Raw genomic sequence first — 24,902 nt, forward strand, 5'->3', positions numbered from 1 at the left:
CGTCTCAAAAAAAGAAAGAAAGCAAAAAGGAAATGTTTAAATAAATCATTCACATTTAAATATTATGCGACCAACAAAAAATAATGTTGATTTATATTTATCAATTTTAAGATGTCCACAATATGTTACTGAATGGAAAAACAGGTGACAAAAATCTACGGTAAGTCCTCGCTTTTGAAAAATTATTTATCAATCTTTTTGTGTAGGTATGACTAGAGAGCTGTTACATGGTGTTCAAAATATTAGTAGTGTTTATTGCTGGGTGGTGGCAATGTGGGTAATCTTTACACTTTTTCCTTTTCTGAATTTTTACCATAAACAAATATTTTATAATCAGAAAAAGTCAGGTTATTTATTTTCAAATAAAACGCATTATTTTCTAAGCTAATGGGAGATTCTCAGTGTGGGACAGTCCTATCTTCTTCCTTTAGAATCTGCATGTTTTCAAGGAAAATGTTACAGTTGCCCTGGAGCGCCTCGATCCTGCGTACCCTCTCGTGGTGCTGCTGCTGTGGTCGTCCTGGGAGGACTGGCTTTGTGCCTGGTTTGTACTTTGTGCTCCTTCAGTTCTCATGGTGTCTGGGGGAGGTGGCTCCGTGTTGCAAATAATCCTTTGATTTGCCCAACTGTCTTTGGGTGCTACCCATCTCGTCCACATGCCTAGGACAGTAAATCTTTACTAACGAGTGTCTCTCTCCCTTTCCCTCCCCCTCTCCCCATCTGTAATGTCTCCCATAGCAAAGCCTCCAACTGCCATTGTGTCTCCTGGGCTGGGCACCTGCATGTCAGCTCATCTGCACCAAAACCAGCCTGAGGACCTGTGGACTGGTCTGAAACTCAAAAGCTCTTTTTGATTTCGTTAGATTAGATGACTTTGCAAAAAGGGACCTTTTCTGGTTTAATTTCTTCTGCCACTAATTCTGAATCATGTGTAGCTGTCCAAAAGAAAGAAAGATCTGTTGTTGCTACTCTTTGTCAACATAAACACAATTATGGTTTCAATTCAGTAAAGTTTTTTGAGCAGCTGAGGTCGCCTCTAAGTTGGTAGAATAATTTTGCCATTTTTCAGTCTGCATTTCACACAAGGTTATTAAAGGAAAAGTGCTACCAAGTTTGAAATGAGAACTGGAAGTTTAAACGTGTTTGTCTTGGGCCACAGCATAAGGTACAATTGCAATGCTTTGGTCTCTGTATCTCATCACTTAAACCACACCCTTATTTTTGTACTTTCACCTTGACCAGAGTAGAGGATCACATAAAGGGTGTATTTTCCAAATAGAGCTGTTTGGATCATCATAGTTTTAACAAAGACAATCCCTAACATCTGTAGAGTGCATTCTCTGCACTGCTGCCAGGGCTGTTTGACTAAGACACTAAGACAGGTTCTTAGCACGTTACTTGCTTGCTTAAAAACCTTTGATGAGCCTCCATTGCCTATGTGACAAAGCCCAACTCCTTAGCTCAGCATTCAAGGGCCTTCCCCATTTAACCCCAACCTCGCCCCCCTCCACTCCCTACAGGGACAGCACAGAGGCCACTTCCTGCCTTTACACAGCTGGTTCCTGTGTCCGGGATGCCCTTGGCCTCTACCTCAAGGCTTGATCTTACTCTCTCTGGGAGACCTCCATGCTTCTCCCAGGGGCACCCAGTGCTCTTCTGAAAGACCTTACCATGCAGACGCAGTTTATATCATCTTGTCTTCTCCGCTAGATTCTGCACCCTCTGAGGAATCAGTTTCCAAGTCTGGCTAAGCATCTGCTTTCCTGGGCAGCGTGATAAAAATACCATTACCGAGCCCCACCCCAGATCAACAGAACTAGAATCTCTGGGAGCAGAGCCCAGGAATCTGTGAATTTAAAGCAGTTTTCCTGAGTACCCTCTCGTGGTGCTGCTGCTGTGGTCGTCCTGGGAGGACTGGCTTTGTGCCTGGTTTGCACTTTGCGCTGCTTCAGTTCTCATGGTGTCTGGGGGAGGTGGCTCTGACCGGCAAACAGGCCTTGTAACTGCTGCCCAGAAGGAGCGAGCGTGCATTTTCCATGGGCCCAGCCAGGAGGGAGCAGAGAGAGAGAGAGAGAGAGAGGAGGCGGAGAGCTCAGGTGCACTGAGGGCCCACCTTATGCCGGGTTCTGCTCTGGGAGCATTTATACCTGCTCATTCGATTTCAACCACCTCAAGAAACAGATGATGGTATGCCTATGACGCCAGATGAGGAAACCAAAGCTCAGGGGGTTCGTCTGAGTTCCCCACTAGTACGTAGTGGAGCTGTTAACAAAACCAGCTCTGCTGTCTCTTTGGACTCACATTCTTCTTCCTTAGCCCATGTTAAATAAATGCTAGGTAAAATAAATGAATATCTGTGTTTGTAGATGCTCCGTGCCTCACGCCCCTGCAGATCTAACCAGCAAGATCTATCCATTCTGTTTGCTCACGTCCATTCTCTGTCATGGAGACCTGGGAACAACCTCCTGATCCATCTCCCACCATCTCCTGCCATCTCCCCTCAAATCCGTTTTCTCAGCTGCAGTGGAGTGATCATTCAAACTTGCAAATCTGCCAAAGCTACTCTGCTTGTGGTACATTTTATGACATAGAAGCTTTTCATCTTTATATAAATAAATATGTCTATTTCTGCCTTGATAACTTCAAGGTTTTCAAACTTAATTGTGAGTATTCAAGCTAGATTTCTAATGCAAATGACAATCCAGAGGTTAAGTTATATAATATATTAAGAGTTTGTACACATTGACATGAAAGACACATCTTAGAAAAATGGGCAATAAAGTATGCATAAGCAATTCACAGATGAGAAAATTGACCTAATCTGTAACCAAATGAAGAGACTCCAATTATGATGTCACTCAACACCCCTCAGACTACAGAAAATTTAAGCTAGCTGTGACACTTAATACTTGCAGCAATATGGAGAGAAGTGTACTCTCATAAACTGTCGGTTCAAATGGGAATTTCTCCAGCCTTTCTGGAAAGCCTTCTAGTAGCATGTTAAAAGTAAAAACTGCAAATACCGTGTTAGAACTTTCCATTCCTGGGAATCTATTTTCCAGTATCAAACTCCTGTGATAAAGGACCTCCAGACGAGATTATTTACTGCTGCATTGTTGAAATGCAAAACCCTGGAAATGATGTGACTGTCCATCTCTAAAAGAATTGTTAACTTTATTACAGAACATCCACATCATGGGATAATACGACCACATTAAAAATGTAAATTGGAATTAAATTCACCTGGGTGCATTTGTATGAAGCATGGTTGTGTGAGGAACACAAGATACACAAAAGAGTGTGATCCTGTTTTGTAAGATGTTACCACATGAACACATCCACATAAAGCCTTTTAGATGTATAGTGTGAGTGTGTGTTCAAGTGTGTGTGTGTTTGTAGACTTATGTGAACGTGGAGTAACCTAGCGGAGGTTGTCACTGAGGTGTGGGGGTCACTGACAGTAGGGAGTAGAAAGAGAAGGAAGGGAGTTAAGTTCCGACCACAGAGATGAGAGAGAAAAGGTTAGTAAAAACCTGTGATAAGCCCAATCGGCGTGCACGATATGATCATATTTGTGCACCTACACGAAGTTACATAAACATGTATATGTGTGCTTGAAAAAGTTCACAATGCGCATCTGATCAGCTTATTCCTCCGCCTGAAATCTGTCAATGGCCTGCTGTTACCCTGTGGTCAGATCCAGAGTTTCTTTTCTGGCTCCAGAGGCCCCTTCGCCCCTCCCTCTCCTATATACTAGGCTCCTCCCCAGTCTTTGGGCTACAGACACATCTCCCCAGGGACCTCAGGTCCCCACCCCCTGCACCATCTCCTGAGCCTCTTTGGTTCTTCACACTTGCTTTTGTCCTCTGTCCAAAACATCCTCCGTGACACAGTTTCCTGGATGATTCTTATTTGTTTGTATTTCTTTCTTTATTCTATATATTTAGGGTGTACACCGTGATGTTCTGATGTACACGTGCACAGTCTAGACCTTAGCTAAAGCATCCATTTCTTGGGGAGGTTTCCCTTTTCCTTGATCTCCAGATGTGGTAGCCTTCCAGATGTTCATTCCCATGGTCCTCTGTCCTTGCTTAAGTTCTATTATTTTTTTTTTTTTTACCCTCCATGACCTTTGTGCAGATTTTCCCAGCTATAGTTTACGGCTAATTTGTTGCATCTGAATTGAATAAGAGCCTCTGGCAGGGGCCAGCAGGGCACCCCGGATCTCATCACAGTGGGCGGGTAGAACACGTCTCCAACCCTTCTTGCCACCCGTGGCTCTGTCAGCTGAAATGAGGCCGTTTAGAGTCCTGTGGAAGCAGAAGGAAGCAGTTATGCCAGCACATGGCATCTGCAAGGGTTGGGATCCTGTTCAGCGCCATCTCAAACTATGCCCTCACTGCACCCTCCATGTCCTTCTGGCCCTCTGTGCTTCTTGGCCCCCTAGTCTTTATCCCTTTGCTGCAGCCTTGCAGGGAGGAAGCCGAGCAGTGGTGGCCCCATCACTACTGCCCCCATAGAAGGCCCCCTGCCCTACAATCGTGTTTGAGACCTGAGAGGAGGCTAACGTGAGGGTGACTTTAAACTCTAGAATGTGTCTGGACACCTGCTATGCCACTCGAGAGCTAACCCGACAGGTGTGAAGGGAGTTCACACAGGGGACTGACCTCCAGGGTGCTGCAACCAAGTTTATCGCCATGTGTTCATTGCATGCTTCTAATTAAACCCGTTTATGAAGAAAAAGCAACACATTTACAGGAAGACATAAATTAATCGAGCTCCTTTTCAAGCCACATTGTTAAATTCTTTTTATAATAATAGCTTTATTTCTGCAAGCAGTTACATTTCTGCGTTCATAAAAAGCAGGGAAAGGACAAGATTGTGTGACTCCTTTTCCAGGAGACCCGGGGAAACCAAATTTTCATCAAGGTCATTGCCCTCCATAAGCTTAGATAAAACATTCCAAATGTCTCAAGACTTGAAACATTTTGAAATGAGAAGGAAATGTGGAAATACATTATGCTACATGGGTCCGTGAGTCCTGGGGAGTGCTAATTCCAAGAGCTTTTTTATTAAATAGCCTGAGCGTCCTATCCCACTTGCGGTCATCCTGTCCTCTGTGCGGAGGGGATTGAGCAGGATAATAACTCCCATTAGCACTGGGGGAGGTTTCACATGTAAATCCCCTAGCAAATGGAAGCACAAATGGAGAGCGTCCTGTTTAGTAAGTCAGCATAACTTGGGTGTTAGTTTTTTTCCCCTAGAAAATTGCCCCTGGTCACTTGCTATCTTTGAAGTCAGTGAGGCGGGCAGCGCTCAGTCGGTGGTGTTGGCCGGCTTTTCCTTCTCATCAGGGTTGTCCAGCATCTTCAGCTTCCTCTCCAGCCTCTGCCTCCATTCTTCTCTGAGCCTGCGGAGGGGAAACCGTGCACATGCTCAGTGCATTTGTCTCCACCTAGGCTGGTCCACTGAACCGTGGCTTTTTCTTCTCAAGGGTATTTTAAAAGAAACCTGGTGTGTGTTACTCCCCTCCCTGCGTTCCTGTGTTCTCATTCTTCAACTCCCACTTATGAGTGAGAACAGGCAGTGCTTGTGGTTTTCTGTTCCTGTGTTAAGGGGAGGACAAATATCTAATGCATGCGGGGCTTAAAACCTAGATGACGGGTTGGTAGGTGCAGCAAACCACCACGGCACACGTATTCCTACGTGGCAAACCTGCACAGTCTGTACATGTATCCCAGAACTTAAAGAAAAATAATCATTTAAAAATCCCGGGCGCGGTGGCTCAAGCCTGTAATCCCAGCACTTTGGGAGGCCGAGGCGGGTGGATCACAAGGTCAAGAGATCGAGACCATCCTGGTCAACATGGTGAAACCCCACCTCTACTAAAAATACAAAAAATTAGCTGGGCATGGCGGCACGTGCCTGTAATCCCCGCTACTTGGGAGGCTGAGGCAGGAGAATTGCCTGAACCCAGGAGGCGGAGGTTGCTGTGAGCCGAGATCGCGCCATTGCACTCCAGGCTGGGTAACAAGAGCGAAACTCCGTCTCAAAAAAAAAAAAAAATCCCAAGGCTTTTTACAAATGAAGAAAGAAAAAAATGAATAGTCACAAGGGCAATGTCTGAATAGACGGCTTTATCCCAAATGCAATCCTTCCCAAAGTGATAGATGGATTCCACATAATGCCAATCAGAATGATAGAAAGACTTCTCTATAGCTATCAACAAGCTGGTTCCAACTTCTAGATGGAAAGGCAAAAGCAGATTAACCTTAAGAAGTTTGAAGAACGCTGTCGAAGGACTCACACTACCTGATTTGAGGCTTAATCTAATTAAGTTACCATCATCAAGGCAGTGAATAAACAAATAGATTAATAGCACAGAATAGAATAGAAAGTCCAGAAATAAATACACAGTAACATGGCCAGTTGATTTTTGACAAGAGGTTAAGGCGACTCAATAGAGGAAGGATAGGCTTTTCAACAAATGGTGCTGGAGCATTATATATCTATATTCAAACAGTAGACTTGGAATCTCCTCTGGCCTGAACATTCGTGTTTCCCCTCAGATTCATATAGTGAAATCCTAACTTCCAAGGGGATGGTATTAAACTCTGCTAGATTATGGGCCTGGGAAAGAATGGGAAGATTCTGGAGTCATGCTCTGAGGTTCTGGGGGTTAGATAATATGTGTGTACTTCAGGAAAATCAGAATTAACAGAAAAGAATTAAAACAATTGAATTCACCTTCATCTTTCATTCTTATAAATAACCCTACAAGGAGTATAATACTTAATACTTTTTCTGTATCCCAGTCTATTTTCCTCAGAGTGGCTCCCAGAGGCAAAATAATACCACTTAGAAGGTATAAATATTTTGAAGGCTCTAGGCACCTATTACTAGATTGGCTTCAGGAAAACTTCTTACTTACAACTCTGCTTAATTATGGGCCCCGGAAAGAATGGAAAGAATCCGGCGCGCGAGCCCGTTGCTGGGTGGTGCTGTTGCATAAACACACGAGCAAGCGGGGACCGAAAGTTGAAATACTGCCAGAGAAGGAGGCACATGGGGCAGTAGTGTCAAGACAGTGGTTGTAGTCCTCGTTCTGCCTCAATTGTAAATAGAAATGAATGACATCAAAGTATAGTTTGTCTGTTTGTCGAGCACGGGGCTGCTGCTCTTCCACAAGTGGGCAGCTTCCTCACGTGTAGGGAAGTCCGCTCCGCACCACTGGTCAGAGTATCTTGTACTTACAAAGGGATGATTTATTGAGCTTATATGACCTTCTACTTTGATTTCTACAGATTAGTAATTTTCATAATTATATTTCTGCACCATGGTTATTAAGTGTTCATCCTATATTTTAATTTGTGATCCACCTCCTCAACCTGGAGAATACCCAATTTCACAAGCTTTTTTTTGGTAACGCATCCCTGAAAGCCTCTGTAACTAAATCTGCCTTCAAGTACATGACTTTTGTCACCTAGGATCTTTTAAAGCTTACTAATAAGGGCTGCTGCCTGGGTGTTTCATTGAACTTGACGGACTTCTTAACCTAATGTGGATTCATTCATTAACAAAAGGGACTGTAACTTTTACTGGGTGTGGTGGCAAAGCTGACTGGTGGCTGCAGCTTCTTTCCATTTGTATTTGCCTCAGATCAATGCCAAGGCCACACTTCTCGCAGGCTGCTCTCAGACAGCCACTGGGCATGGCCGTGGTATCAGCGCAGGCCCCTCCCAGCAAGCTGCAGAGCTTCTTTAGCAGGTGGCTTTGGCTCACTGACTCCTCGTTACTCTGCCCAAAGCTTACTAGGGCTGCCCTGCTGTCTTCCCAGTCCTAATTCCTTCTTTTTCTCCTTCATGGAGGTCAGACCCGCAGCACAGTCTGATGACTTCCCGTCATTTCTTTGGCTTCATGCTGTGCTGAAGCTGGCTCGTAACAGTTCATGAGAATCGAGGATTACTTTTCAGGAGTTTTTTTAAGCTAATTATTAAATACAGACGTTATTAAAAGTAAATTATATAAAGTTCTAATGAAATTGTATTAAAACAAGGGCACTGACTATGCAAAATTCATTATTCCGAATGATTTTACTGCATTTTACAACAATCTCTGCTCATCAGGTTACTTAGGTCGATTTCACCTGTATGGTGAAAGTACTACATGATGAGGGGTTACTGCCAAACAGCTCTTATGAACTTGTCTTCATTGACATCTCATCGGTAGCTTGAAACAGACTGTGGTGGGAATATTTACACCATGGAAGTTGCAAACAGTATAAATCAAGCATGACTTGATGAACCATTTTGTTCATTGTCTGAACTAAGGTTTGGCCCTAATGCCAAATCTGGCCAGCCACCCATTTTGAAAATAAGATTTTATTGAAATACAGCCCTGGCCGGGCGCAGTGGCTCAAGCCTGTAATCCCAGCACTTTGGGAGGCCCAGGCGGGTGGATCATGAGGTCAAGAGATTGACCATCCTGGTCAATAAGGTGAAACCCTGTCTCTACTAAAAATACAAAAAATTAGCTGGGCATGGTGGTGCGTGCCTGTAATCCCCAGCTACTCAGGAGGCTGAGGCAGGAGAATTGCTTGAACCCGGGAGGCGGAGGTTGCGGTGAGCCGAGATCGCTCCATTGCACTCCATCCTGGGTAACGAGCGAAATTCCATCTCAAAAAAAAAAAAAAAAGAAAGAAAGAAATATAGCCCTGCCCACTTGTTTACGTATTTTATTTACATATGGCTATAGCTGTTTTCACACTACAATGACACAGTTCAAGAGCTGCAACACAGATCATATCACCTAAAAAGTCAAAAATATTTACTGTCTGTTTCTTTTCAGAAAACGTTCCTGACCCTTAGTCTAGACTTAGGAAAATGATGGACAAAATCTTAACATGGATTAAATTTAGAAGTGTGCCGTGTCTGTAGCTAATACATTATAAATAGCAAAAAAAGTTGAGGAAATATTCTTCCAGTACTAGAAAGCAATTGACTTCTTTGCTGAATTGGATAGTAATCAAGCATTTATTTGTTGCATAATTTCTTCAAATTATGGTTGAATTTCAACCATCAGTTGGCCCTGATACAAAAGGTTGGCAAAAAAATGAATAAAAACACTTTTCATTATTATTCTCTGTGAGAACCAGGTGACTATATGGGCTTTATAATAAAGAACATTGTGCATTTTCTATTGTTTATAAATTGTGTGCTACACAGCTTTCGTATCAGTCAGATTTATAAACATACGCATGTATATACACACATACATTTTTCCTCCAGAGAGCCAGTGGTTAAACATTCATCAACACACCACAGCTTCCTTCCAAGTTTTCATTCACAGGTGCTTCCTCCAAGAAATCTCATGCACATCTAATCTCTTGCCCTCTGCTTCTTAGAGGACCTGAATTAACACATTTGGTGTGATGCATTCATTCTAGGAAAAAAAAATTTAGGAATCTGGAGTTGATAACATATTCATTTACTTTTTATAGCAGTTATATGCTATTGTTAAATGGTAACAAATTCAGGTCTCTATCTGCCCAAATGTCTTTTAAATCTTATCTTATGAATATTTAGACAATTTGCTGCTCCTTTTTGGTCAGTATCTTTCATTACTGTGTTGCTTCTGTTTATTTTGGGGTTCTCAGTAAACTAATGAATGTTGATTTATATATGGGGCTTTCCTTTTGCAGCAGGGAAGGTCCGTAGGAGGAAGATAATGCTTAAAACTTGGCCTACAAATTCAGGTACATCAAAAGAGCCATACGATTGGCATTAAAGCTCAGAGAGAACATTTTTACCTTCAGCTTAAAAATATTGACCTCACTTTTCAAATGGAGACCAAGTCATGTTTACTGTTTCTTGTCCTAGAGTCTTCTGATTTGTGAAGGAGTTGTTAATTTCTAGGAGCACAGATTCTCCTTGATAAGACTGGGGCTTACCTAGAAAACAGGATAATGTTTGTGAGATTCTGAAGTCATGATCATAATGTTATTCCTGGAGTGCGTGAGGACAACTGGATCCACAATTATATTTTTCCTATCATATGCTAGGCACTAAACATATGTGTCAGTTTCGGTCCTCCAAGAAGCAGATTTGTGGGAAACGCCTATGAAAGATAAAGGAGGGAGGGAACTGAAGCAGTCAGGAAGAGCCTTACAGACATCAGCACTGGTCTGACATCTGTGAAGAGACGGGGAAGTAACGATTGAGTAGGAAGAACCCACCGCACAGCACAGTTCTGAGGAAGCTTGGGCCGGGCTGGTGGGGAGTCCCTGAGCAAAGGATGCCTTTGGAGAAGCCTTGTCATGCAGGAATTGCCTAGAACTAGCACCTCTGCCACCCTCAGTTTTGGCTAGGGGCAGCCTGGGGAGGTATGGCTTTGGCTCACCCACAATGGTAGATGCAGAAAGGGAGCCACTGGCATTACCAGTCAGCTATGTTTCCAAAGCAAATGATCCTGGAGGGCCTCCGAGTGGGGCGCTTCTGTGGCTACCATGCTATGTGAAGAAGAGCAACCGAATGCTCCCTGTCCTCAAGGAATTGAGAGTTGACTGAATTCTTGATCTCCCATTTCAGATCTCAGAACTCCGATCTTGATCTCTGCGCCTTTGCTTTAGTATGAAAAGTGACGTGACGATTTTGCTGCGCCTACGCCATTCTCATGGGTAGGAAGCATGCCTTGACAATTGTTTCCGCATAGTGGGGAGAGGCGGGCCTGCATCTGGTTTCCTTGTGGCTTGTAGCTCACTGGCTGAGTCTCTGGTCAAGGGTCAGAGCTCGGTCCATCCACACAGGCTGGCAAGCTTTGGCATACTGATTTGACCAACTCAACTTACCAGCTGCTTCCTTCCTATCTTTTTAGTTTGAATAAAAAATCTAACTAAACATTTTCTCTCTTCTGCTTATTCTTTGTAGACTAACTCTTGTCTTATAAAAAGTTTGAAATAGTAATTTCATCTGGCTGGGAGATTTTGAGTCAAATATCTGATTGCCTGAAGCTGAAAACATCTTAGTTGATATAATTGATAAGCAGGTTTCAGAGCAGAGGGAGGTGAGTGGTCTTGGGGTGAGGCTTGATGTTCCCCCCAGATTTAACGTCTACTTGACACTGTTGAGATCTGCTAAATTATGAAGAGGTATTTTGAAGACGACATTTCTTGCATGAAAACTAGTTGTTCACTGTTCAGTTTCTTAGTTATAGCTATCGGCTGGGCACTTAGGTGTCCATAAGATTTATGATCTAAACTGAGATACTTTTGAAAATAAAAGGGACTGAAGTCAATGATGATACCAGACTGCCCCAGGCAAACCAGGAGGTATGCTCATGGAGGATGCCCACGCAGCCTCGACTCCTCCAATTACCTCAATCAGTTGCTTGCAAACACTTTCCAGCTTCTTTGGGGGATGAACCCATCCATGTTCTGTTGCTTTTCTCCATCCGGACTCAGAGAAAGTAAAGAAGTTTCCAGTTCTGGGGCCACCCACTTTGCCTTGTGATCTCACCCCCAGGCCTCTGCCAGATACAGAACATCAGTTCCAAGGAAAAACAGATTCTCCCCATTCCTGGATTCCTTCCCAGAGTCACTGAACCCACAGGTGTGTGTTTAACACCCTTCACCTGGCTCTGGTGCAGCATCTTGCCAGGTTAGCTCAGCAGAGGGAGAGGAGCATGAGACATTATTGGATTGTTCTCCTCTCAGCAAAGGGATTTGGAGGTTTTTTGTCTCTACCGCTCACTCAGACACTTAGAACATTACTTGATTGTACAGTGGATTGGATTTTTTTTATATATAAATGGAGGGTAGAATAAAAAAGGTGTGTGCGCCTGTATGTGTACATTGGAGGGTGGGCATTTGCCTATAGTGGAGGTGGGGGAGGCAGGGTCCACAGAGCTGAAATAGGGACTCGGGTGTCTATGAGATTCACTGGTCTGCAAGTATATGCTGGGAGATTATTATTTTGTTACGACAGTGTTTCAAACTATTTGCTCAGATCAGCGGGGATTTAAGCAAATGTCCTGACATTTTGGTTTTCATTTAAAAATTCAAGGTTTTTTGTGAAACCTGGTTCACGTGGGATAGGTATGTATTTGCATTTTTTTTTTCAGCAAAAACGAAAGTAAAATGGCTAGGTTTTAATTTCATTGTTTACCAAATTAAAAAGGCTTTTGAGGATTTTAATTCACAATTGATAAGCACGCTGGCTCTGGTGGGTGGCCTCAAGGCTGAAGTAGAGACCACAGAGAGCTGCTTCGCTTCCCCAGCTCCAGGTGGGATCCTGGTTCTGAGTCCTGTGGCCGCTGTGATCGTGTCTTTAAACATTTAGCTGGGGGAGACTAGCGGAATGTTTCATGATAAGTGCAAAGATTTATTCTTTCAGTCATAGAAGGTAGAGAAATCTGCTCCAAACTTTAGGAGAGGGGGTCATTTCCGGGGCAATTAATGCAGTTTGTTCTGTGGACCATTTGCAATTGATTGCCATTTTTATAACTTATTACTATTTTTTACTTACAAAATGGCACAGGACCAAATTTTTGGAAAAGATATGAGAACACACACACATACACACACACACACACACAATCTGTCATCCCATTAGTCAAAAATAACCACTTTCAGTATCTTAGTGTGTTTTCTTCTAATCCTTTTCTTTTATATACTCTCTCCTTCTCTCCCTCTCTCTCTATATATTATGTAACTATATACATACACTATATATATGTATATATGTGTATATATATGTTTTATTATCTTGACAAAAATAAGATCATATTGCAAGTTTTTGCTTTCTGGAAGGGGAAGATACAGCACAGGGCTGATGATGGGATCTGGCTTCCAGTGGCCTAGTGGGCCAGGACTGGGGGAAGGAAGATGGTGGGGACCACACAACAGACTCCTTTCACTTCCCTGAGAATCTCCAGGATTGGATGCTCTAACATGAGACTCTTCTAGCATGTAGGAAAGCCTAGGTTTGTATATTAGGCCACCAGGAGTGTGGCTGGAATGTTGGCAGAGCTCTTCTCTGAGTATGCAAGCACGCTCCTCTCTGGGGCTTAAGAAAGGATTTTGTTTTAGAAATTAACTTTGAGTTTTGCACATGTGAATTACTCATGTTTGCAGCTCAGCATGCATTAGGCAGACACAGAAATGTGGAATCATGGTGCTCTGCTGTGGAGAACACATGACTGCCACTCCACCTGCGGTGGACATCCTAGCAGACAGACATCCTGGCTAGCCTCTTCCTGTTTTAGGGACCGAGAACCAGGACAGGACCAGAAGAACTGAGCTGGTCCACATGACAGGTCTTCCCACATAAGCAAACCTTCATCTCTCAGTAGACTCTTTGGACTGAGAATCTTTCTCCCAAGAATCTTGATATTATCACAGATGAGGGATCTTTTTATTAAATGATTTTTTCACACATATACATATCTGTCAACTTAACCCTAAAATTCAGTGTAACCACATGTGCTGGAGATTGCAACAGAGAAGAAATGGCAAAGAGATTGTTTTAATTCATCAAGACATAAATAACATAATCTCATTTTTTGGTATTAAAAAGTCTTGTTCAAATCTACAAGTCATTGATTCTCAATCAGGGTTGACTTTGCCCTCCAGGTGGCCTTGGTTGTCACAATGTGTGCGGCGATCTCACAGATAGGCTGAGCTTTGAGGCCAAGGATGCTGATAAACGTCTTAGCACAGAACAGCCCTCCACAACAAAGAATTATTTGGCCCTAAATGTCGATAGTGCTGAGCTCGAAAATCTCTGGTATACCTGCAAGACTGAATGAGTGAATGTATTGGTGATGTTTTCCATGTTTTATGATATTTTGACATCTTACCGTTTGCTGGTTGGGAAGAGATGGCCCCTGCTAGGACTAGCCCTGTCTTAGAGATAGCAAAAGTCTTGGCCGATCTCCAGACCAATCAGTTTCAAGTCTGTAGCCCTAGCCACCTCCGTTTCTAATTCTCACACACTGAGCCACTATTTCCCCTGCCCTTGATTATCCTGGGGCCAGGTACCAGGCAACTGGAAACCACTGCTACAGCCCAAAGCCTACCAGAATGGTCCAAACTAACCAATCCTGAATTATACACTCTGCCCTGCCTTGCCTTTTTCATAGAAATCCCAATAAAGACTCTGACTGAGAAGTTCTTGCTAGCTCTTCTCCCACCTGACCAAAACCAGGAGCTTCCCCTCTGGCCCTGTGGGACATGTGTGACCCCCTCTCTGGGATCTGTGAGTACAGTGAACTTCTTCCTTCCTTCCAAGCCTTGCCCCCATGTCCTCATGAGAGCTCGCAATTCCTCCTGTCACTGTACAGCCTTTACGCTTTCATGTCCAGCATACGTACATTCCTACAACAGTGGACACCAAAGAGAATTCACTACCTCCATCTTCATATCTGGCATCTTTCTAGGAGATCCACTTTAAAAGTAATAATAGAGAAAAAATTCACATACTTTTTCAGGGCGCTTCTTTCCTGACGATCTTCCTCCAGTTCTCGGTAAAAAGTCTGTTTGCTAATTTCTTTTTCCCAGAAGCTTTTGAGCTCATGACAAGTTTCACAGCAGAAGATTTCTCGACGGATGTATTGATTGTTCATCCCCTGAAATACACAAGTAAAGCAAATCCAAATCCTTCAAATAAAGCCACTCTAGGTTTGGAGTGATAGAAAGATGAGCTTACAAGTAGACACTGCTATTTATACTTTTTTTTTTTTTTTTTTGGTGACTGTAGACACATCACACACCTGTACTCTTAGTCGATTTCCTCAGCTGCAAATAGGAATGATAATAGTTATGCCAGAAAATGTTGTGAAAAATTTTGAATTAGACAAAACCAAAAAGGGTATCTGGTAACTCTTCCAGATTACCTGATTCTAAAGCTTGCCCTTTTCACTATCTTTGAGACATTTGACAATTTTGTAAATTATAGAACAATTACAGTAATGAAAATGATTCATGAACATAGAAATCCAAATAAATTTTGTCCACTAAAATGCAATTATTCTACCCAAGAATATCAATTTTTCATCTATGCGTTTTTAAAATTTCTTTTGAATTAGTTGTAATACGTTACTAGTTTTTTCCTTATTTGTAAGTTAAGTAAAATATTTGATGCATGTTCATTTTCTATTTGTATGTGATTCATTATTTTAGCTTTCTTAAAAAGCGATCCTTTGGTCGGGCGTGGTGGCTCAAGCCTGTAATCCCAGCACTTTGGGAGGCTGAGGCGGGTGGATCACGAGGTCAAGAGATCGAGACCGTCCTGGTCAAAGTGGTGAAACCCTGTCTCTACTAAAAATACAAAAAATTAGCTGGGCATGGTGGCACGTGCCTGTAATCCCAGCTACTCAGGAGGCTGATGCAGGAGAATTGCCTGAACCCAGGAGACCGAGGTTGCGGTGAACTGAGATAGCGCCGTTGCACTCCAGCCTGGGTAACAAGAGCAAAACTCCGTCTAAAAAAAAAAAAAAAAAAAAAAAAAAAAAGCGATCCTTTAAGAGTGAACTCAGTTGTGTGTGTGCATGCGGAAGGCGTGCATCGTCAACAAAAGTGCTAAGCCTCATGCATGACCGACAGCCAGCACCCAGGCAACAGCGTGCTCTTCACATCCTTCCTCACAGAACAGCGATAGCCTCTGCCATCTATCAAGCACCCAGTGTGCGCCAGGCATGCTTTACACACCGTCCCATCTGATGCTCACTGCAGCTCTGTCTCCACTCACTGTTCAGTTGAGGAAACTAGATGAGAATCTGCCCGTGGCCATCACTGAAAATAGGAGTGCTGGCATTTGAACCTAGGTGTGTCCATCTTCAAAGCAGGTGCTCTTTGCTCTGCAGAGCCTCTTTGCTCGCCAGACATGTCCGCTGCGTTTGGAAATGGGTACGCCTGGAGCAAGCTCGTTCAGCATTTGTGTATACAGCCTATGAAGGGACACCCATTTAACCCAAAGATGTTTGCTTTTTACCGGAGCGTGGCCCACTTTCCAGATCTTATAGTGCCATCAGGCAGGTGGACAGAATGACTGCTCGGCCGAGCCCTCCCTGCCGGCTGGCAGCTCTTGCTCAGAGAAGTGCTTCAGCCCAGGCTGGAGACGGGAAAGGGACCTGGTCTCTTACTTCCCAGCTACAAGGTCCCTATGATCCCACGCAAGCTGGGCTTTCCTGGGGCACCCAAAGGATTGGGGGTGACAGAGGAGTTTAGAAAACGCTTCAGAGAATAACATTTATTATTTATATTTATGATATAAAGTAATTTATATTTTCTTTATATGTATAATAATAGAATATGATGCCTTTATCAGAGAGGCAGCAAGAACTTCCTGCATGAAGGGAACAGTGTGTGTTAAGTGTCCCGAGGTAAGAAGCAGCTTGAAACTGAAAACAGCTTTGGGTATTTGATAAAGATTTTAAGAATCCGCTTCCAGCATTCTTCCTCCTAGACCTATCTTCTAATCACCTGCTTATTTCTACAGTCAGAGCTGTCCTGGAAAAAACTGTGCTGAGCATGTGGTGGGTGGTGGCGGCGAAGCAGGTCAGGGTGGAGAGGGTGGAAGGAGATGCCTGGAGAGAAGAGGGAGAGAACGTTTTCCTCAGTGCCTGCCAGGCGCTCTGTGGGGGGTTCTCTCTGGTCACACACAGCTACATCAGGGCCATTGTTTTCTTACTTAAAACATTGTTATTTTTTATTAAACATCTAAAAATAATTTTTAAATATATTTTAAATTGACAAATAAAAGTTGGGTACAACATAAAGTTCTGAAATATGTACACCTTGTGGAATAGCCAAATCGAGCTAATTCACATCTCATTTTGCACATAGAGGAGCAGATTTTCAGAGGCGTTAATAGACCCTGTTGAGGTTCCACAGCTTCAGAGCGGTGTGGCTGTCAGGACCTGGAGCCTGCACTCTTCTACGGCTCCCGGCCACTCCTCGGAAAGAGGAAGTTTGCCTTAGGTGCCCTCTCCCACTTGAGGTGCCCGGTGACCTTACCCTTTCCTGTGACTGATAGACGCTGAGGTGTTTGTTACTTAGAGGGGTACAGCTTCGTGAACAGAGGCTCAGTCTTGTTTTGTTTTCAATGCATTGAAGCATTTAATGGGTGTTCAGTCATTCAAGTTAAACGAAATGACCCCCTTCCAAATTATCTTTTCCATACGAAGAGCTGGCCCCTTTGGAGTATCTCGGACATCGAGGATCTGAGAGTGGATTGCTTTTGTGCTTTCTGGGTAAGGGAAACACAGTCTTTCTGCAGTCTGCCAAGCTGGAGCTGTGCCATAGAGCCTCTGGAATTTCTCTCTGAACCCTGGGGCCATCCTCCAGCCTGACCTGCGCACACACTTCTGTCTTTCAAAGGCATATTTCTTACTTATTTTCTTTCCCAGGCTAATAATTCGGTGCACAGAATTCTAATAAATTTCTAGCCACTGGACATTGAAAGAGAAGCCACTAACAAAATAGATCTGATTTTACATTTTCATTCATAGAACTAGGGTGTGGAATGCATGCCCTCCTACAGCAATTAGGTTTCCTGTGGGTTTTGTTCAGGCTCCAGGAATATTTAAGGCATCTCATTTTCCTGACATACAAATTCAAGATAAGAAGATAGTGCTGGCTGCCCCGGCCCTCCCGCGCCCGCGCCCAGCCGTAGCCGCCATGGGGCTGCCTCGGGAACAGTAAGACCGAGGACAAGCGCAACGAGAAGGCGCAGCGCGAGGCCGACAAAAAGATCGAGAAGCAGCTGCAGAAGGACACGCAGGTCTACCGGGCCACGCACCGCCTGCTGCTGCTGGGTGCTGGAGAATCGGGTAAAAGCACCATTGTGAAGCAGATGAAGATCCTGCATGTTAGTGGGTTTAATGGAGAGGGCGGCGAAGAGGACCCGCAGGCTGCAAGAAGCAACAGCGATGGAGTATATTATCCCTAGATGATGGCTACAGTTTCTCATCTTCCCGGCTACGTCCTATCACAATTTGCATGCTGGAATTGCTCGGTCTTAGGAACGTCTAATAAGGATACTATTCTGTTGTCGGGGGGGCCGGGGAGAGGGATGGGGGAGGGGCCCCTACTACCTGACCTTGAACCATGATTGAAAAAACAAAAAATGGACTGAAATCCTAAATTGGCAGAAATGTAGTATGACAACTATCCTGTACGAAAAGTTGGCATTTGAGCAAAATATGACAAGTCCTTCCTTAGTGAGCAACCTGCTGTGTACTAGGTGTGCTAAACCGTTGAACCCTACTAATAACTTGCCTGCACATCTCTCTGTGGCTGTTCTGCAAGTAAATATAAGTATTAACATTCGTGATAAATAAAAATTCTCTGCATGTTTCAGCAGAAAAAAAGAAGAAGAAGATAGTGCTTGCTTTTAACTGGGAGGAAGGTGTTAAATGCAGAATTTGCAATTTAAGTATGCAAAAGGTAATGCCTTTTATATGCATGATAGTTTCACAGAATTTTAAACTTACAAAATACCCCTAAAGATTACAAGTTCATATTAGGTACCTGGTATTTAGAAAAAGGATAGCTTAGTCAAACAGGTACTCGCTGAAATGTTCTTCTTTTCTCAAAATTAATAATGAACATTGTTTTCTAAAGAGCTTCATTATGAAGACAAGGAACACAGCATGCTCACATACACGTGGCATTTCGCATCCTCTCTGTCTGGGAGGAAGGTGTGGTTTGGAAATGGAAAGACGATTTATTCTAGCAGATACTGTAGTTGCAGGGTCATGAGCTGTGTTATGGAAAATAACTGAAAGCAGGGTGGTGCCCACACACCCAAGGAGTAAATTAAAATCAGAGTGAACCCAAAGGAAATCGGGCTACGAAGAATCTTGCATGCGAGGTCTGCTTCCGATTCCTGTTTGATCAAAAAGCACTTTTGGGGTCTCCGTTTTCACAGAGTGGCTTGAGAATAGCGGGCATGAGTTTTGGAAGGACTTCAGGAGGAGACAGGAACTCAGACGTCTTCAGGGATCAGTAAGCATCCTAAAGGAGTGAAGCTACTGGGAGCAGTGGCACTAGGTCTTGAAGGGCACGTGTTCTGCTTCAAGACATGCTTTCCAAAAAGGTCCAACACCACGCTGGCCAAACAAAACATGGCATTTGGCTGGATGCAGTCTGGGGGTTACCTACCTGCCCCACTTAGGGGGCGCATTCTCCGTCTACAGATAGAGTCTGTGTCTTTCTTCATGAGCTTTCCTCGAAACCTCCTCCCTGTGCTCTCCCTACAGGGAACCCTGAACTATGTTGATTTCTCTATGCCTTCCTCCTTCCGAAGCTGTCTCGTGGGGCAGCCCCCATCCTGCTTCTGCACCCAAGCAGGCAGAGACCACTCTGGCTGGCCAGGCTTGCTGCTGCTGTCATGCCAGCAGCAACTGGGATTGGAGTTCTTCACCAAGCTGCAGCACCCCCATTAGGAGTCATGTAGACACAGCTGTCCTGCCTGCAAAACACAGCCACATCCTGACAACCAGGATGGAGACAAAGCTCAGTGGAGGAGTTGTCACGGTTGTGACTTTGGGCAGGCGAGCCCTTCAGTTGCTCTGAGCCCATTTCCTTAGCCTTGAAGTGGAGATGAGGTGTGGTGATGTGCAGGAAAGTGCCCCCAACACAGCCCACTATTCATCCCCTCAGTGCCTCTCCTCACATGCCACATACTTGTCCAGGGAACTCACAGTCCGTCTCCCATCCCTGGCAGGCATCAAAAGTGCTCACTGAATTTGAACCAACACCTAAATACAGTCTCCTTGTGTTTAGTTTACGCATGACACCAAATGTTTTGGTTCTTACTGAATCGGCCCATCCTGAGGGCTTATTCATCTCTGTTACTGGGCCGTAAGAACTAGAAAGCCTTAGATCATGGGTGTAAGACGTTTCCCATCTTGTCCCAGGTCCAATACCGGACCACGTTCAGAGAAGCCTTCAGCAAAGCTCTTGGTGATGAGTCTCACCCTTACATCACTTAGGATGTTATATCTGTGGGCTTTCTGTGGTCAGGCTCTATAATCACATTTACTGAGTGATGCCGAACATGTCTGAGGAGTGACTGTCTTACTAAAGTTGACAGTTGCCACGGTGCCGACGGTTGGGCTCGATCCCTCCATGTGATTTCACAGCTTTTCTTGCTGCTTTTGCTGAAAACTGCTGGGGAAGCTGAACTTCAGCAGGTGGGATTATGACAACGTGCAGGAACTTCCGTAAGAGAAAGTGCATTTTGTTTGAGATGAGCCATGCCACCTTCTTCCTTCCTTTAAAAAAAAAACCCTGTTTTACATTTATTGCTCCCATTTACTGGGCTCACCATCGCTGGTATTGCCCTCTTTGAACAGAATGGATAGCAATTTTAGAAAAGCATCAAAATAAGGCAGGAAACAGGAAATAAAAGAGGTCTGCCTTTCCCTGGGTTATTGATGGGAAACCTAGGCACTGACAGTTGCGCTCTCTGCCTCTGCACCTGGCCCAGGCAGAGAAAAGCATTAGCTATATGCCACGTGCATGTGGTGCTTCCCCTGCTGGTGCTCCAACAAGAGTGGAAAAGCATTACTTTCTCAAGTTGTTCTCTCTGTGTGGTGGGGAAGAAGGGAAAGCCGCTGTGATTCCCTGTGGGATGGATCGGTTGTGTTTTTATTGTCACAGAAATAAGATATACTCAGCAATGTGCAGACACATAAACCCATTAGGTATCTGAACCTTCCCGAGCTACTTTTTTTTTTTGAGACGGAGTTTCGCTCTTGTTACCCAGGCTGGAGTGCAATGGCGCGATCTCGGCTCACCGCAACCTCCGCCTCCCGGGTTCAGGCAATTCTCCTGCCTCAGCCTCCTGAGTAGCTGGGATTACAGGCACGCGCCACCATGCCCAGCTAATTTTTTTTTGTATTTTTAGTAGAGACGGGGTTTCACCATGTTGACCAGGATGGTCTCGATCTCTCGACCTCGTGATCCACCCGCCTCGGCCTCCCAAAGTGCTGGGATTACAGGCTTGAGCCACCGCGCCCGGCCTACTTTTAAAGCTCTATAAGATTAAGCTCCTATTTTTTACATGAGCAACTTTTCAAATTCAGGTGTCTCCATTCTGTTCTTGTGCAATTGATTTTTGTTTATAAACTCAATTTCAGAGGTGCACACTCACGCGCCTTCTGAGTTTCCGCTTGCTCCTTTCACCCCATGTGTATGCAGATGGAAGAGAAGAGACTTTTCAGAGGAGCGAGGAGCGTGTATGTGCTCTTGATTTTTTTTTTTTTTCCCCAGAGTCTCACTCTGTTGCCAGGCTGGAGTGCAGTGATGCGAGCTCAGCTCGCTGCAACCTCTCTCGCTGCAACCTCAGCCTTCCGGGTTCAAGTGATGCTCCTGCCTCAGCCTCCTGAGTAGCCGGGACTACAGGTGCGTGCCACCATGCCCAGCTAATTTTTGTATTTTTAGTAGAGACAGGGTTTCACCATGTTGGCCAGGATGGTCTTGATCTCTTGACCTTGTGATCCCCCTGCCTTGGCTTCCCAAAGTGCTGGGATTATAGGCGTGAGCCACTGCGCCTGGCCTTGATGTCTTTTAAATTCCCTCTAAACCCGAGATTCTCTCAGAATATAAGATCATTTATTTTTCTTATAACCCAGATAACTGTGTTGTCTTCCATCCCCAGGGGCTGGAAGACAACAGCAAATTTAAAAAAAAGCAGGAGCAGCAAATTTAAATAGCTATAGTGTCCAGAAGGCCACATACTTGAGTTATTCTGGTTATTTTTATAATAAACACTTAGGAATATTGTCTGCTTCTCCCTCCCACCTCTAAAAATCAGGTTTATTGCATTTATCTTTTTGTTTCCCCAGTTTTCATAAATTCATGGGTAGAGGGCCATAGTTCTTTTTAAAGTATAGACAGTGGCGGGAAATCTACTGGTTTGGGTGACTGAAACTCAGCCCTACAACCAAGGGGGGCGTGGAAGTGAGTTCAGGAAAGGAGCAGGTCTGACCCCGCTAAGTGGTCAGACAAAACCTGCCACCCTATGTTTGCCTAATGGCTGGTGGGCTGCAGGCCTGTGTTCTCTGGCTTATTTTTATGCTCTTTATTGAGTGCTTACTGAATACCTTTTATTCTTCAAAGCGCTCTACATTTCACCTTCAGTTCTCACAACAACCCTCTTCTTATCCTCATTTTACAGAGGAAGTACAAAGAGGCAAGCCACTACTGGAGGTCGCCTTATTGATGGTGATGGAGCTGGGATTTAAATCACACCCATCTCCAAAGCCCATGTCATCACCAGCACACCACCCAGCCACCGGACAGAGAGATGGCAGCTTATGACAAGAGCAAGGTGCAGAGAAAGCAGGCATCCAGTTAAATCTGCTGAGAGCGATATGCAAATCATCAATTCTTTCTCAAAGCAGAACTGATTAACTTCCTGCCAAGATGATCTCCTGTGCATCACATCAAGGCACACATCCCTTTTCGTCTCAGCGCTTTCTGTCAAAGTGCTCACTGTGGCCAGTTTCATGCCGGGCATGGTAAGGATAAACAAGCAAACAAAAACTAGACTCCTCCTGACACCAGCACCAAATGCGTTTGTTTGTTGAGCCCCCTCACCTGGAGATTCTGCTTCCACAGGTGCAGGGGGCTCACCGTCACTCCATTTCCACTCAGGTGGTCTTTTTCACCCACAGTGAAAATACCTTTAGGTCCAAAGTTACTAGGTCTGGGAGTAAGATGGCTCCACCTGGCTGTGGCCCGAAGACATTTGGATGGGCTTTTCCTCCCACCCCACCTTCGGGCCCCACTGGACCGAGAGCAGATGGAGTTTCCTCCCATCCTCTCTCACCTTCTCAGATGGAAGCTGGAGTGCAATGTGGGAGTGTCCTCCTTGGTTTAGCACCTTTTCAGAAAATATCATCTTTTTAACTTTCCCTCCAAAATTCTGTCCGGCTATTTGAATTTCAGTCTTGAGTCCCTCTGCACAGTCTCCTTATAATTAATATCCCTCAAAGCCACCTCAGATTTTGCTGGCAGTATATTTGGGCCTTATGAGAAGGCTCAGGTGAAAGAGAAGATCGCCTGGGCAATACGAGTGAGTTCTTGGGTAGCTGGGAGTTTTAAATCAAAAAGGACTTAACATGGGAGATAAAAGCTTATTTGTACTGGACGTGTCCACAATAACTCAGCCATCTTATTCCCTCGGAGCCTGCCCGAATTGATTGTGGTGGTACCAAGTCAGGAAAGAAGGACACCACAATTATGAGATAAGTCCCTGTGACTTTCAGTCCATATGATCCTTACGGAGCTTAATTTTATCACACGAAAAATGTGTTGTTCTGAGAATTACATCAGACAACGGAGCATGAAAAGTACTTAATGTACTATCTGCTCCATAATAAGTATCATCACCATCTATATTTTTATTAGCAATCTGCATTGTGTACAGTACCAAATGCTATCTCATTTAACCCTCAGCATTTTGTGCTAGGTTTTACTTTCCTGTATTTGTGAGCAAGAAAGTGAGTCTGAGAGGCTGACTTGCCCCAAGCTCCAGAGCTCATGATGGGGAGAGCCAAGCGTCCAGACCTGCTCATTTCACAGCCCCCAGAATGTCCACTCATTGGGTGCTGACATCACAGAAGTGACAGTGAACAATGAATCGTATTTTGCAATTGCTAATGTGATCTTCAAAGCTATCTCACTTAATGGTATCAAGAGCTCTGGGAAGTAAATCTTATTATGTTCCCTGTAACCAGACAATAAGCCAGGGGTAGAAGGTTTAAATCCTTGTCTAAGTCACAGAACCAGTAAGCGCTGGTCCTGGGCTCTGAAGCCACAATGTCTGATGCCAAAAGTCCCGTCATCACCTCCCACAGTTTAAGCCACTTTCCTCCTTCATTTAGGGGGAAGTTCACGTGCCCTCGAAAAATAAGGACTAGTTAGCATCTGTCATCATAGACTATCATTATTCTAAGATGCTCTGCAAGGGTCTCGCTTGGGATCCACCCAGGTCCAACATGCGAGCTCAATCCTGCCAGTCTGTGGGTGGGGTCAGGGAGCCTTGCTGACTAAATGAAATAGGAACCTCACCCAGGAGAGGAGGGGTGGGTGCCGCTCCAGGGCGGAGGATGGGTAGGATCATAAACATCAGTCTAGTTAGTCCATCTGTTCAAAAACTAGATTTCAAAATGCTATAAAGGTCAACATTGAATAAACAGACAAAATTGGAATATGGACAATAACAGGGCTGCGTCAGTGTTAGAGTTCCCACAGTTGATGAGTGTGCTGTAATTATGTCAGATGACCGTGTTCTTGGGAAGTACCCACTGAAGAATTTAGAGGTGAAGGATTATGATGTGTCAACTTATCTCAAGTGATTCAGAGAAGATATGTAAATTTATAAGGCAAATGATAAATCAAGCAGGGTAAACGGTGATGATAAATGCATCTGGCTAACCCTATAGAGGAATTCTTTGGATTATTCTTTCTGTAATTTTGAAATTACTGCCAAATGAATGCTAAAAAGTAAACATTACTTTTATCCCCTTTCAAGAGAAAAATTGCTATTTATTCTGTTTCTCTCCCATTTATGCCCCTCCCCCTGCAACTTCTCATGCAGAGCTCCAACCTCTGTAAATAAACCCTGAATGCATTTTGTAGTGTCACAAAGTAACAAAGGCTTAAAAAACAGGTGAAGGGTATTGCAGAATTAGTCAACTTGGGAGTTCTCAATATCCAAAGAGGGAACAATTTGCACAACAAAATAAATAACATGTTGTCAGTTATGACCCAAAGAATGAATTCAAATTGATATAAATTATTGAAATACACAAATGGAGGAGAAAGAACAGCTATTACTTTCAGAAGAATTCCAGTGAGTAAGTGTAGAAAGAATCAGGAAAAGAGAAAATTA

General features: G+C 44.1%; 1 protein-coding gene across 2 annotated transcripts in view; it reads right to left on the minus strand.

Moving 5' to 3' along the window:
- Positions 1–4,803: 4,803 nt before the first annotated feature.
- The window catches only part of FAM240B (family with sequence similarity 240 member B), a 36,486-nt gene continuing 16,387 nt past the window's right edge, over positions 4,804–24,902 (minus strand). For both annotated transcript variants that reach the window (XM_039475194.2, XM_074392449.1), the window contains 2 exons: positions 14,477–14,622; positions 4,804–5,410 (listed from right to left, as the gene is read on the minus strand). In XM_039475194.2, the coding sequence (XP_039331128.1) occupies positions 5,317–5,410; positions 14,477–14,619 (237 nt within the window). In that variant the 5' untranslated portion in view covers positions 14,620–14,622 and the 3' untranslated portion in view covers positions 4,804–5,316. The remainder of the gene's footprint in view (positions 5,411–14,476; positions 14,623–24,902) is intronic.

Source organism: Saimiri boliviensis, chromosome 2, assembly GCF_048565385.1.
Source record: "Saimiri boliviensis isolate mSaiBol1 chromosome 2, mSaiBol1.pri, whole genome shotgun sequence".
Lineage (NCBI taxonomy): Eukaryota > Metazoa > Chordata > Mammalia > Primates > Cebidae > Saimiri > Saimiri boliviensis.